A 15,503-nucleotide genomic window follows, 5' to 3' on the forward strand; every position below is an offset into this window, starting at 1 on the left:
AATCGCCTACACACATAGTATGACAGCTAAATTAGCCCATATACACACATCTACTACACAAAATTATAGTAGCCTATTACGCCGTATTTTTAGCCACATACATAATATCATTCATGCATAATAAATTAACTGTATTTAGCAATAACCATATTGACTATAATAGGCCTACATATTTTGCAGGCGAATCTAAAGTAGCAATACCGCTTTTGTTATCCCTGTTGTTGTTTTAAGATAGCCTATGTATTTTCACGCCCCCGAGTTAAACCATTCATCGTGAAACATCTTCATCGTGAAACATCTTCATCGTTCTCAGAAGTGCTATTTGCAGCTTCAGCAGAAAGCCGGAAGGTCTCTATCGCTGAACAAATTCGTTGTAATCGAGATCAGTGCCAAACATGGGTGGACCTACTTTTAAAAATTACTGATAAAATGTGTTCATGTTTGCAGAAGGTAAGGCTTGAAATCCTCCCTTTCTCTACAGCAATCGTAGCTTGGTCAAATATTAATGCCTGTGTGTTTTATCACTCCCATACAGTCTGAGAAGTCTTATTAATTAAATGTCAATATTGGCACCGTGGACACAAATCACTGCGCCATTCTTAAAATAAGTAATTTATCGGCTATAAGCCATCAGCACTCTTAACTCAAAACCCCCAAGGCCCCTCTTAATGGCTCAAAACATGCTTCAAGCAGTCTGTATGTTGTGACTGTTTCTTAATTTTATGAAAAGGCCTTTGTGTTTCAAAAACTTTACTTGTGCGTTGTCTTTAAGACCCCGGATACAAATCATAAAAAATGAAAAGAAACTATACAGTAAAAAAAAAAAAAAAAAATGAAAAAAAGCTGACCTATCTTTAAAAAATAAGGCAACTTGTCGCAGTCAACGTGTTAAGTTAACTCCGTTATCAACTCAAAACCTTTAGCTCATCTAGGCTAATGAATAAAGGCAGTCTATTGAACTGTAAAAGATCTGTCACATCAATTAAAGATTATTTAGCAATTCTAATTCTCTATAGCAATGCTTTTTCTTTTATCTTTGTTTTATTTTCAGTGTCTGCCTCTTAATAATAAGGACAAACATTTACTTGCACAATATTGTTCAACATAAAACTGTTTGTTCAGATGACTCAATTTGGAAAGTTGGGAGAATATTTGGACAAGTTGTGAACAAAGACTTGAATAGGCTAAGTAAGGTTAACAAAACAACTTTTGCTAGAGACATGTTTAGAGTATTCTTGTTCAGTTCGCACAAAATAATAAACTGACTCTTACTAAAAATTGTTTGTTCAAGCTACTTTTTAACATTTGTTAGAATAACTTTTCGCAAGTTGGTTTCTTTTACAGTGTGCATATTCATTCGTTCGTTCATTCATTCATTGGTTTGTTTGTTTAATTTATATGATATTTCTCTGTTACATTATCCATCTTACATAACTCATGTACAGTCGACCACAGCTGTGGTAAAATATTTTAGGAAATATCGGTTACACATACATAACCACCATTAACTAAGAGTTTTCCCTCTGTAATTTGCTGCTTATTGATAGCAAGGTAGCTGTTTGTAGTAATGTTTAGGTATTGGGTTTAAGGGATCTAGAATATGGTCATGCAGAATAAGACATTAATATGTTCTTTATACTAATAAACAGCCCATATGCTAATAATATGCATGCTAATAGCCCTAGCAAGTTAATAGTGAATAGTGTTTCCTAATCAAAAGTGTTACTGTAATATCTGTCTTAATGAAGCTCAAATAAAAATACCAAAAACATTTGATTTCTAATTTTGAAAATGCTATTAGCTGTTAATTTACACGTACAGCATAGGAACCTCCAGAAATGATAGGAATTAAGAGAAGTTTTATGTACCATCAAAACATAGCCTACAATGTCACAACCAGTGTAAAGTTTAAAGTCAAGCCCACAGTCCACAGTATGGGAATCAAACAATGTGTTCTTTAATGAAGGCCTTGGGCGGCTCTGTAATGGACAGTGTTTGAATAATAGATACATCATGTGTATGTGTTTACATCATGTGTATGTGTTTACCTGAACATGAAGTTTGATTCACACACAGCTGTCTTGCTTATCAAGTTTCAACCCACCCCCCCCCACCCCACTTGGGTAGTGCTCTACTTGGGAGGAGGAGTCAATTTTTTTATTTTCAAAACAATGCCCTTCTCTCCTTTAAAAAGCCCAGCCAAAAAACACAGCTAGGTTGAGTTTTTTTGGCAGCCTGTCCACAACTAATAGTCACCATGAGTCTTTCTGCAAAGGACAAATTGGCGGTGAAGACCTTCTTCGGCAAAGTTGCCCCTAAGGCGGGAGGACATTGGCAGCGAGGCTCTGGCCAGGTAATTTGAACTGCAGTTTCTGCATAAATGAATGGACGTTTATAACATAGGCTGCTATTATATCTCTTTTGTTTTGGATCGTTTCAAGACTCTGTTCGTTTACCCTCAGACGAAGACCTACTTCTCCCATTGGGCAGACCTGAGCCCCGGCTCACCTCAGGTAAAAAAACATGGGCTGACCGTAATGAATGGCGTCCTCAGCGCTGTCGAGCTGATTGATGATCTCAAGGGGGGTCTGCTCACCCTCAGCGAGCGTCACGCCTTCATGCTTCGCGTGGACCCCGCTAACTTCAAGGTAGCCTACTTCAGGGTTTTGCTGAAAACATTTGTGTAGCGCCCCCTTCAGTCCTAGGTGTATCTACACTTTGGAATTGTTGACGCTAGAACCCAGATTCGTTTAATTGTGTCTCTCGACGTGATTTTACTTAAAATCAAAATGTGACCCTAGAACCCAGATTTGTTTAATTGTGTCTCTCGACGTGATTTTACTTAAAATAAAATGTGACCCTGCTTTTTTATACTACTTCTTACAAAGTGCCACCCTGACCTCTGTAAATTGCTTTCCAAAAATATATCTACGTATCAGTTCTTTTTAAAATGACACGCTATGTAGCAGAAATATACAGTGAATTAATTTAAAAGAAAATAGACAAAAGGAATCAAAGATGAATCAAAATCTGTTCTCTCAACTTAAAAATAAGCTTTTATCTTCAAATACAGTGCTTGCTTTGACTTTTTCCCCTGTTGGACAACAACACACTTCAAGGGTTAAACTTTTACACAAATATCAAAATAAGAGTTTTTCACTGAATCACTCTTCCCAATTAAACCTTAGTTCTTTCCCTTCGGAAGTATAAATTTGTCACCAATCAGTGTAAACCAATATATCAGTGTCCTTTGGAAAACTTAAAATATAAATACAGTAAGTAAACATTGGAGTAGGAACAGTACCTGAAAAGGTTCTCAAGCGTCGGTATGCACTTCCATCACTAACAGGTTTCGAAGTCTTTTCCAGCAGCTCACCCACCGCACGGATTATTGCTTCTGGAGACCCTGCATTGGAACTGGGTGAAGAGAACATAGCTTGAAGATCAGAGACAGACTTTCCTTCCTGTACTAAAAGCTTTGATAGTTTCTCAGCAAACCCAGCAGGCGGTGACTCAGATCTTTTTGCTGCAACCATTTTCCAAGGCTTCCCACCTCCTTCAGGTATTACTTCTACAGGTAGGCGAGAAGGATCAACCACTTCTTTGCACTCACACAGCACAAGTATAAACCCTGGTGTTGGCCCTTCTTTATAATCCCTGACTCTCACTCTTCCCAAAGCTTTGACTGCTTGGACAGTTTGCTCAATTTGTGCCACCTCCAAATCTGTAGGCACTTCCAACAGTAACACTGCATGTTTCTGATCAACTATTGCTTTCTGACACCATTCAACCTCCTCGTTGTGCTCTCAATGATGTTTCCTGAAGATTTCACTGCTGAGGTGCATGTTTCAGTGGATAAGTTCCTCGCTCAGGTCAGCCTGGCCCTGGCCGAGAAGTACCGCTAAAGTCGACCCTGTATGACTATTCATCTCCGACGCGACACTGTTTTCGCCTAAATGAGGATGAAAATAATAAAATGAAATGTATGAAATCAAGCTATCTCTTTTGTCTCTTTTTGCACCACGGATCTGATATGTATAGGTTGGTACACTTAACTCAGGATATAATTTGCCAAATTCAACTATGATGTATCAGTTAGTGGTAACTTAGTGATACCATAACAAATACATAGACCCAACGAGTTAACTCAAATATTTGAATGAACGAATCAATAAAATAAAACAATAAACTAAAATAACATACATACATAGGCCTACATTCATAAGCCAATATTTATTAGTAATATTATTTTCTCTAAACCTTTGTAAAATACTCCACAACCATTTGATAACTTCTTTTATTTTCGATGTTTTAATACGATATTGCTTACATTTAAGCTCATTTAACAGACATTTTAGAATTAAAAAATGATAAATTTACAAGTAATGTAATCAACCAGTCCACCTAGTGCCGGAGGCGGGGACACGGCAAACCTAAGCGCTTCATTGACCATTAGGCTACACCTGCCTATTTAGTTCATTTAGGATGGACTTAATTAAACTACTCATTACCTTTACAAACATTTCATTCAGACATTTCCATATACTGACATATATATATATATATATATATATATAGCATATATATATGGCTATTCAATATTCATCGCATTTCTTAATGTCGCCGTAGTTCGCCTTATTAAGGCACAATATTCTGTTAAACTTATTTGGGGAAAAAAACGTGGATTGAGGAAAGTATTATTGAAATAAAAAGTGACTTGACTACTTTGTAGCAGTTTTAAAATAAGAAATCTACTAACGTGTTAGTAGTGTTGTTGTTATAGGTCCAATATTAACATGTAGACTAGTCCTCAGTAGGTTTGTTATAAACAGAATATCTTCATATTGATTATTCTGCTTCTTAAACGTGGTAATTCAACAAACGTTACTGATACAGAAGTTAGTTGTGTTTTATGATAATATGCTAGTCTATAATAGGCCTACTGCCTGATCGTTTTTTTTTATGAGCCAACCTCTTCACAAATGCATGCTGAAAGCATTCTATTACTGCAATGTACAAATTATAGTCTGTTTCCCCTCACATTTGGTTTGTGTCCAGTCATTTAGTTTCGACTGAAACGTGTGAGGTGTTTTTCTATTCGCTTACGAAATCAGCATATAGTTCTTATTTAAGTTAATATTTATTTGAGTAGCCTATTTGTTTTCATGACAAAACACTGATATTCAATTTTTAACGTGTTGCAGGTACCAGATCAACCCAAAAGACCTAGCAGCTCAAAACACGCTTAAAAGTAGAGTACGATGTATATTTTATAATGACACATGCACCTTATTATTTATGTATTTATTTGTTTGTTTGTTACACTTCACGAGTAGGAATCAAAGAATGTCCTTCTTAATGAAGGCCTTGGAGGGCTCTCTGTCATTGTTCTGTCTCTAGAGTTTGAATAATAAATAGGCCTACATGTGTTTTAAGTGTTTTATTATTGCATTTTAATTGTCTGGAAACTACCATGTCCTGCATTCAGTTCTTCAACAATGCTTTGATTTGTTCTTTAATTAGCAAATACACAGTTATTTATTGTTTATGGTGGGGTATTACAAATGAACCCGTGTATGCAATCAAGCACACAATTAAGTACTCACAAACAGTAAATAAACACATCATGTGTAACTTTTGAGTCGACACCTTATCATAGCTTCTTGTTGCCTATTTAGTGTTCAGGAAGGGTGGGGGAAATTAGACATAGAGGCTACTGTGCCAAGAATGGTTAACCATTCGTAATGCCTGACATAGCACCTCTCTGCATCAGCACTGACTTTTAACTGCACGCAAAATGGAACCGACCATCTGTCACCGTATATCCTCCGAACTGCAGGTTTTTATTTATTTATTTATTTACATGTGATTATACGAGCACAGCATATTATTGACATTTTATTTTCATTTTTTATTTTCATTTGAGATATCCATGAAATATCAGAGCCTGCGTTTGCTTTTCATTCTAAAAAAAAATATGTCTAATGATTGAGTCTGATTTATATAAACATGGCCAATCTGTTTAGGTTGGCCTCTGAGCTCTTCACAATACATCAATATCGTTTCAGTAGAACGCCTGCTTTGGGGATTTTCTGGCTATGTTTGTTATTATGGCAGCAGCTGAGAGTGCCGGATATAGGAGCGGACAGGTTGTGTGTGGCGCTGTCCAGTGCTGAAACCAGCAAGTCGTCGCTAAAAGGTTCTCCAAGTAAAATATTTCCCCTTTTAAGATAGGCTTCCAAACGCAAGGTGTTCATTTCAAATTCAGATGATCCCTATAGTTAATAATATGAACAGACATCTAAGAATGAGTACAACGAAATTGCATGCAATGCAAACATCAATAACAGAACAACACTGATCAGAATTGTTTTGGGTTTTATTTATTGGAAGATGCACCATACAAATTTCTGTGAAGCTTTTCAAAACCAAATGTTCAGTTAACGGTACTATTTTCCAAGTGCAGAGACTACAACTGCCAGAAACTTCTGCCATGCTGCTTGAATGTCCGGAGTGAAGGCACGACCGAGCTGGGAAGCCAAAACAATGGTCACGCAGTCACCGAGGAGCTTTGAGGAGAAAATTACAAGGTGATCAGAATTTCACATATACACTCTGAAAAAAAATAAACGTTCTAATAAAGCAGAATAATTTCTAAGGGTATAAAAAAACGACCATTGTCAAGTGAGAATCGAGCATATTGTACAAACAAGATTACATATATTTTCAACTAAGTGGGAAAACAAATCTTAAACAATGGATCGTAAACTCTCAGTTTTGTACTTCTCTGAGAGCTTTTGCTTTCAAGTTTTTACTTTTAGGTGTCGTTTCCAAATGTCTTACCGCTACAATATTTTTTTAAAAGCTGCTGAACTGTGCGCTCCATAATTATCTACACTTAAGTGAGACCGCCCACAGTCAAGAACGTCTTTTGATAACAGGCCATTTCAAAGATAGCACACATTTTCTCAGCGAGGCGTGGCAAGAATTATACAATGTTTAATTGACAAAAAATAAAGTAATTCATATTACACAAAATACAAGAAAATTAACAGATTAAGCGTGCTTTTACGAAAAAAATGTACATATTTTGAGTCGCTCATTATAAGTTGCAGTATTCTGTAGTTTTGCAGTAACCTCGAAAATTAAAACAAAAAGTAAAACAAAATTGATAGGAGTATCGCCTTATGGTATTCATTAATTTAATAATGATATTATTAAATTAATCGACTTCCATTGAATGAATTGCTAATTAATTTGAATAAGTGGATTTAAAAAAGGAAAAAAGAAAGTATGTAATGAGAAAAAAAGTGGAATATTTTTGGCAATCTTGCACAGTCTGATAAGTCATCTTTGGGGGTGAGAGGAGGGTCTTGGGTGTATCTTCCTGATGGCAGTATAAAACTGTCAGTCCTCTTGTCAGAAGCCTACAGAAGTTTGCTGCAAATTCATCCTTCCACGACGAGTCTCTCTGCCAAAGACAAAGCTGCCGTCAAAGACCTTTGGGCCAAAATCTCAGGAAAGGCTGATGACATTGGTCAGGATGCTCTTTCTAGGTAAGGTTATTAATGGTGTGTTGTAATATGCTACGTCATAATGTTTTCTTCGGGTATATATATCTGCAATTCAATTCACTGTCTGTCTAGGATGTTGGTGGTCTACCCCCAGACCAAAACCTATTTCTCTCACTGGAAAGACCTGAGCCCCGGCTCTGCCCCAGTGAGGAAGCACGGGAAGACTGTGATGAGCGGCGTCGCTGAGGCTGTCAGCAAAATCGATGACCTTACCTCTGGGCTCCTGAACCTCAGCGAGCTTCATGCTTTCCAGCTGCGTGTTGACCCCGCCAATTTCAAGGTAAGTGCAACGAAATTCACCTTTAGTCAACTCCGATTCTGTCATACTCTCCTAGTCACGGTAAACTTTTGTTTCGTTTTTCCATAGATTCTGTCCCACAACATCCTCGTGGTTCTGGCCATTCTGTTCCCCACCGATTTCACTCCAGAGGCCCATGTTGCTATGGACAAGTTCCTCAGTGCTTTGTCTCTGGCTCTGTCCGAGAAGTACAGATAAGCGCATGTTACTGTCTTCGAGTCGGACCGCGTCAGACCAGATGAATGCCTGTATAAACATTGTCTTATTATGATGCAATAAATGATTATGAAAATCATTTACTAAGCGTCTTTGGTGCATGTTTTTGCAAGTCATAAACCTATCAGTGTTTATTTGTCAGTAAATTATGTTTCTTTGTTTTTTAACCCAATGCAGTTTATTTTAATTATAACCATCACTGAAAATTATCATCTGATTTTATTTCGAATGTGAACATGGTCGACGATCAGTCTATAAAGAATTATTGGTATTTATATTTAACAGTATTCAAATATCAAAAAAAATTTTTTGCTGAATTTAATATTCACATATGACAATAGACTATACTCATTAATCATGCATTTTGACATTTCTTTTACAGGCTTTAGTTTAATATCTTAGACATTCATTGAGAAAACTGTGATCAAAATTAAGATTTCCCTCAAGAAAAACATAATGGTGCTTACTTTTTTTTACACTTGAGTAGACTATTCCTGTACATAAAGTAGCTACTTTAAGTATAAACAAATGTGGGAACTTTTACTTTCACTCGGTTGAGATACTTGACTTTGAAGTGAGTAAATTATATTGATTCAATTGAATTTGCTCCATTTGGCTTCAGTTATGAACTTTTGAATTCTAATAAATGATATGTTTCTCGCTGAGTAAAAATATTTAAAAAGCTTTCTATTATAAGTTGTTTGTCAACGTCCAGTAGCCTATGTAAACTTTACTAAGCGGGTCAAATCTCTCAAAAGTGTTATTTGGTGCATTCTCTTCATTTATTTACACCGAGAAACATAAATTATTATACAGTCGTGGCCAAAAGTTTTGGCAGTGACATAGATTTTGTGTTTTGCAAAGTTTGCTGCTTCAGTATTTGTAGATTATTTTTCCACATGTTTCTATGGTATACTGAAAGACAATGATAAGCATATCATAAGTTTTAAAGGCTTTTATTGGCAAAAAATATAATGAGTCAATATTTACAGTGTTGACCCTTGTTCTTCATAACCTCTGCAATTCGCTCTGGCATGCTGGATATTAGCTTCTGGGCCAAATCCTGACTGATGGTGATCCATTCTCGCCTTATTAGTTCTCGGAGTTGATTACAATTTGTGGGCTTCTGCTTGTGGACCTTTTGAGGACTGACCACAGGTTCTCTATGGGATTGAGATCCGGGGAGTTGCCTGGCCACGGATCCAAAATTTCAATGTAATGATCTTCGAGCTACTTCTTTATCACTCTTGCTTTGTGACATGGTGCTCCATCATGCTGGAAAATCGGATCATCACCAAATTGCTCATGGATCGTTGGAAGAAGTCGCTCTTGCAGGACGTTTTGGTACCATTCTTTATTCATGGCAGTGTTTTTGGGCAGAATTATGAGAGAGCCCACTCCCTTGGTTGAAAAGCTACTCCACACATGGATGGTCTCAGGATGCTTCACTGTTGGCACAACACAGGACTCAGGGCAGTGTTCCCCTTTTCTTCTCCGAACAATCGATTTTCCAGATGTCCCAAACAGTTGGGTGGGAGCTTCATCAGAGAAAATAACTTTGCACCAGTCTTCTGTTGTACAATCCTTGTACTTCCTGCAGAATTTCAGTCTGTCCTTGATGTTTTTCTTGGAGAGAAGTGGCTTCTTTGCTGCCCTTCTTGACACCAGGCCGTTGTCCAAAATTCTTGGCCTCACTGTGCGTGCAGATGCTCTCACACCAACCTGCTGCCATTCCTGAGCAAGCTCTACACTGCTGGTGACACGATTCCGTACGGTGCTGGTGCTTGCTGGATACTCTGGGACGTCCTGAAGACTTCTTCACAGCATTCGAACCTCTCCTTGAAGTTCTTGATGATTCGGTAAATGGTTCTTTCAGGTGCAATATTCTTTCCTTGCATATCAGGCCATTTTGATGCAAAGCGATGATGGCTGCACATGTTTCTTTGGCCCCGCCCCCAGACCTGTACATCATCTTACATTTCATATAGTTGACTGTTGACAAATATGATGCAGGGCAACATCTCCATAAATGCAGTTATGCCCTAAAATTCAAGATATTGGTGCAAAATTGACCCTGTATGTGTTTTTGTCTCATATTTATATCATATGATAAGCGATATTAAAGGGGTCATATGATGCGATTTCTATTTTTCCTTTTCTTTAGTGTGTTATGTAGCTATTTGTGCATGTATAAGATCTGCAGAGTTACAAAGCTCAAAGTCTCCCACAAAGGGATTTATTCTATCTAAAAGAGAAGGCTGATCCAGACCGGGCTAAAACGCCTCATTCAAACACGCCCCCACATCTGTAGTGTTGATGCAGCCATGTCAGGGAGACACTGTGTGTTTCTGTGCTAAAGCAAAAGCACTTTATTTGGCCTTCCGAAAGTAGATGCAATGAGGAATCGTTGGTTAAGATTTATTTACAACAGAACAGAGTAGTGTACAAGGCTGGCTGTGCAAAGGCTATTACTAAAAAAATGGGTCAATTCCGACTTTGCTATGACAATCTGGGGCTTATTCTGAATCAGCTACTGTAAGTATGTTTTCTTAATATTTTAAGTATTTGTTATTGACTGTTCAAATGCGGAGTTTTGCGCTGTGTAGAGTATCGCGTCGTGTGTGTGCGTGAGAGAGAGAGACTGGAGTCAGCTTTCTTAATCGTGGCTTGTGTACTGCAAATACATACGAGCATCATCACTGTGTGTATGTATAGAATTTGTTTTTTTGATGTTTTTTTTTTTTTTTCAGATTGGAAGTTATTAATTTATTCATTCCTTCGTTTTATTTTATATATTTTTATGTTTGTTGTTTATTATTTTATATATAAGACAATTCAAGTCTTGAAGTGCCCTTGAATCAACACTTACAATCATAACACCCATTGTTAAAATAACGCACTATTGCTTAAATAACATCAGTGAACTCTGCAAGAACAAGTAAATTGTATTTGGTTATGTTTGTCAGTGGCTTAGACGATTTCAACTTCAGATATGTTACCATTATTTATGTAAATAATAATTGAACAATTGGAACAACCTATGTTTGTCTTGTGTATTTGTGCTAATATTTATATCTGTTTTGGCTAAAATAACTGTAGAACTGTCAAATTCTGTTACCTCTCTGAAAAGGCATCCTTATATTTCAATATACTATTTATAACTAATTCTAATTGTAAATTATTTTAGTTGGAAATAGCATATTCTTTCAAAGAAATATAAGAATAAATGAATGAACAATATGTGAATTCATGCAAATATAAAAGAACACAGGATACGCTGCATATTGAATACGGAAACATTTATTTACTTCAACTCAGAAGAACATGTTCTTTTGTTTAAACATCAGATGATCCTCTGTGTAACAGTCAAAGCAGGTTTTGTTTCTAGTGGTACTGTCTTCGAAGGGAGGAGATCACGACGGCGAGGAATTTCTGAAAAGCAGCCTGGACCTCAGGTGTGAATGCAGCGCCCAGTTGAGCAGCAACAACGACGGTTAAGCAGTCACCCAAAAGCTGTGGGAGGACACAAGGGCAGTGTCATATAGACAGACGGGATGCATGAACACTGAGGTCAGAACAAGTCTTGGTAATGAACATTATTATTAACTTACCCTGAAGTTGTCAGGATCTACGTGGCGCTCCCAGGTGAAAAAGAAATATATTTAAATTGTGCTTTTTCAGACATACTTACTATATTTAAATTATACTATACTAAGTGCATATTAAATGTATTATTTTGAAACAACTTTTAATACATATTTTTAATACATTTAATACTACGTCTTTTTCACCTGGGCTTCTCGGAGTGCAGCACACTTAGTTCGGCATAGGCGGCTTTGATGTTGTCCATGTTTTTCACGGCTTTGTCCAGGCCATGGAGCACGACTTTACCGTGAGCAGCAACCATGGGGTTTCCCATGATGGCAGCGGCATTGTACAGGTTTCCAAAATTGCCGAAGTACCGCTGGGTCCAGGGGTAAACGATAAGACATCTACAAACCAGAACGAAGAGAAAGAGCATTTTATTAGATCGCTGTATGTGAACTATTGCCCGCTTTAAGTTAATGCCAGGACTCAATACCTTGCCAGAGCTTGTTGACCAACGATATCGTAGTTCATCTTGGAGAAGATGTCCTGGATGGTGGTCCTCTCAAATTCTGTCCACACAACCATGTTTCCGACTTTAGATGTTCAGACTGACTGCCTCTAACAGATGCTAAAGCGTGCTGTGAAGAGAGAGAGTCTCAGCGGTACTTTTAAATGCGCTTCATCACCCCACCCCTTGGCAGGCTATTGGGTGACAAGTTTGTGGGTTGGTTCAGTCACGTCCACCCAAGAGATGCATATCATAGCCTACTTTTTTCTTCTAATATCTGCAAAGACTAAACCTAAACAGTTAATTCTAACAATATTTTAGATAAAAATACCAATAACGGGATTCTGTTTTTAACTTATTTTAATGTGTCAGCATTTTTAAAGAACAATTATATTAATCGGATTATATAGATTGCATATGAGAGACATAAATAAAAATACATATGATAGAATACTTTTATAAATAGGGAATTCTGAACATTTTAGTTTTGTTGAACTGTATGTTCCATAATTATCAACACGTGTTCTGCATAACACTCAAAAACTATGTAATTTCTTCATGTGGTGTTTCTTTCAGTTGTCTACTAACTAAACAAATTATGAATAATAATAAATAGTTAATATTTTCATTATTACAGTTAGTTCATAAAGACAAGGAGTACTTTTGTTACAGTTCCCATACAATTGAAACACTCGTGTTTAATGCTTTAAAGTAGCCTATAACTTATTTCAAATGTTAAAGCGTCTTATCATTCGACAAAAAAATCATTTAATTTCAGCTCTTCATTTTATTACTGTACTTTATCATATACAACTTAATAAATTCCCATTCAATAGCAGAACATCTAAGAGTTAAACAGCCAACTGTTCATCAGTAAATAACTGAACAATTGATTAAGAGTTCACATAGGAATAGTTGATCTCTAAAACGTTGAACAATAGTTTTACACTAAAGACATTAAAAATCAGCTGATCGTACGACCATAAAAAGTCGAATGACATTTCATTGAGCAGTTAGCCAAGTGAGTAACTCACTCATACTCATTAGTTACTCATCTTATATTACTCAATTACTAATTGTAGAGTCAGTTGCAGTTGTGGCCTCCATCAGTTCAGTACAGTTGATACAGTGTGTTTCATCTGTACCCCTGTCCCCGCTGACCACCCCGCACATTTCTCTAATTTGCACGAAAACACCGAAGAGCACCATGTTATGAAACATTTTTTGAGGAGAGATCGTAGGCATCAAAGGTCCGTCTTACTCATAAAATGACAAGCAGATATTCCATGTTAAAGAGAGGCGGTGAAGTAAAAATCGTATCCCTAAAAATAAACTTTGTTCGATATCTTTGGATTAGAGAATCGTGTATCCTTTTAATCTCGAATTGAAGAGGGCACTACCATGCATGTGTGGAGCAAAAATCATGGGTCGATTGTGATGTACAGGCAAGTTATTTGATGTGTTTCAACTGTCCCTCGGTTCCAGTTGTACACTATACACTCTTAAAAATAAAGGTGCTTCAAAAGGTTCTTCAAGCGATGCCATAGAAGAACCATTTTTGGTTCCACAAAGAACCATTCAGTCAAAGGTTCTTTAAAGAACCATCTCTTTCTTACCTTTTTTGTAATCTGAAGAACCTTCTTTCACCACAAAGAACCTTTTGTGAAACAGAAAGGTTCTTCAGGTGTTAAAGGTTCTTTATGGAACCATTTAGACAAAAAGGTTCTTCTATGGCATCGTGAAGCACCTTTATTTTTAAGAGTGTAGGCCTACATATATTTTTAATTGCTTGTTGTGTGGAAAGCTGTTTCAGTAACCCAAACAAACAAAAATGTTTATAGGAGTATCGCTGTATATTCATTCGAGTTAAAGGTGGTTATTTATTAGCTACATTATTATTATTTTTTTTTCAATTTAATGAATTGCTAATTAATTGAATAAAGTGGATAGAAAATAAAAAGTATGTCATGAGAAAAAAGTGGAAAATTTTGGCAATCTTGCACAGTCTGATAAGTCATCTTTGGGGGTGAGAGGAGGGTCTTGGGTGTATCTTCCTGATGGCAGTATAAAACCGTCAGTCCTCTTGTCAGAAGCCTACAGAAGTTTGCTGCAAATTCATCCTTCCACGATGAGTCTCTCTGCCAAAGACAAAGCTGCCGTCAAAGACCTTTGGGCCAAAATCTCAGGAAAGGCTGATGACATTGGTCAGGATGCTCTTTCTAGGTAAGGTTATTAATGGTGTGTTGTAATATGCTACGTCATAATGTTTTCTTCGGGTATATATATCTGCAATTCAATTCACTGTCTGTCTAGGATGTTGGTGGTCTACCCCCAGACCAAAACCTATTTCTCTCACTGGAAAGACCTGAGCCCCGGCTCTGCCCCAGTGAGGAAGCACGGGAAGACTGTGATGAGCGGCGTCGCTGAGGCTGTCAGCAAAATCGATGACCTTACCTCTGGGCTCCTGAACCTCAGCAAGCTTCATGCTTTCCAGCTGCGTGTTGACCCCACCAATTTCAAGGTAAGTGCAACGAAATTCACCTTTAGTCAACTCCGATTCTGTCATACTCTCCTAGTCACGGTAAACTTTTGTTTCGTTTTTCCATAGATTCTGTCCCACAACATCCTCGTGGTTCTGGCCATTCTGTTCCCCACCGATTTCACTCCAGAGGCCCATGTTGCTATGGACAAGTTCCTCAGTGCTTTGTCTCTGGCTCTGTCCGAGAAGTACAGATAAGCGCATGTTACTGTCTTCGAGTCGGACCGCGTCAGACCAGATGGATGCCTGTATAAACATTCAGTCTTATTATGATGGAATAAATGATTATGAAAAACTTTAACTAAGTCTTTGGTGCATGTTTTTGTCATACAGCAGTCAGTGTTGAGAATGGTGAGAGACTAGATACAGTCTTAAATCAGAACACAAATATTGTTTCATTCATTCTGTAGAACCAGCCAATGGACATGGAAGTAATGTTGTTTTATCTAGTGTTGACATTAATCAAACATAAAATTACCAAACACACAACCAAATAAGAAAATAAATAAATCAACTTTAAACTTAAAAAAAACTTTTAAATAAGCATATTGCTAAATAATTTCTCAAATAAGCATTAGTGAAGGCAGGGGTGGATTTAGTGATTTGGGGGCCCCAGGCAAAATACAGGAATGGGGCCCTATACAATTTCACACATTTACAACCTTGAGGTTGCTTTCACTGTTGCTCGCTGCTGCACGACCGTGTCCCATAGTTGTGTCCAATCTTTTAGATTTTTCATGTACATGTTTTAAATAAAGGACTTCTTTAATGTTGTAGATC

The 15,503-nt window shown here is 37.2% G+C and overlaps 3 protein-coding genes and 1 pseudogene across 3 annotated transcripts; 3 read left to right on the forward strand and 1 right to left on the reverse strand.

Annotated features, from left to right (window-relative positions):
• Positions 1-2,257: 2,257 nt before the first annotated feature.
• Positions 2,258-4,018, forward strand: LOC107754025 (hemoglobin subunit alpha-1-like; annotated as a pseudogene).
• A 1,991-nt stretch (positions 4,019-6,009) lies between these two features.
• LOC107754049 (hemoglobin embryonic subunit alpha-like) lies at positions 6,010-8,138 on the forward strand. Its single transcript, XM_016570364.1, has 5 exons — positions 6,010-6,026; positions 6,520-6,590; positions 7,424-7,556; positions 7,647-7,854; positions 7,942-8,138. Exons 1-5 carry the CDS (start codon positions 6,010-6,012, stop codon positions 8,068-8,070), a joined length of 558 nt encoding a protein of 185 aa, XP_016425850.1. The 3' UTR covers positions 8,071-8,138.
• Positions 8,139-11,446: 3,308 nt separating this feature from the next.
• Positions 11,447-12,298, reverse strand: LOC107754023 (hemoglobin subunit beta-2-like). The gene is made up of 4 exons (XM_016570334.1): positions 12,170-12,298; positions 11,887-12,080; positions 11,700-11,728; positions 11,447-11,601 (listed from the first exon to the last, which is right to left on the reverse strand). Exons 1-4 carry the CDS (start codon positions 12,259-12,261, stop codon positions 11,473-11,475), a joined length of 444 nt encoding a protein of 147 aa, XP_016425820.1. The 5' UTR covers positions 12,262-12,298; the 3' UTR covers positions 11,447-11,472.
• A 1,987-nt stretch (positions 12,299-14,285) lies between these two features.
• LOC107754026 (hemoglobin embryonic subunit alpha-like) lies at positions 14,286-14,952 on the forward strand. Its single transcript, XM_016570336.1, has 3 exons — positions 14,286-14,407; positions 14,498-14,705; positions 14,793-14,952. The coding sequence occupies exons 1-3, from the start codon at positions 14,313-14,315 to the stop codon at positions 14,919-14,921; spliced, it is 432 nt and encodes a 143-aa protein (XP_016425822.1). The 5' UTR covers positions 14,286-14,312; the 3' UTR covers positions 14,922-14,952.
• The last annotated feature ends 551 nt before the right edge of the window (positions 14,953-15,503 follow it).

This window comes from Sinocyclocheilus rhinocerous, unplaced genomic scaffold, assembly GCF_001515625.1.
Source record: "Sinocyclocheilus rhinocerous isolate Xijiao unplaced genomic scaffold, SAMN03320098_v1.1 scaffold292, whole genome shotgun sequence".
NCBI lineage: Eukaryota > Metazoa > Chordata > Actinopteri > Cypriniformes > Cyprinidae > Sinocyclocheilus > Sinocyclocheilus rhinocerous.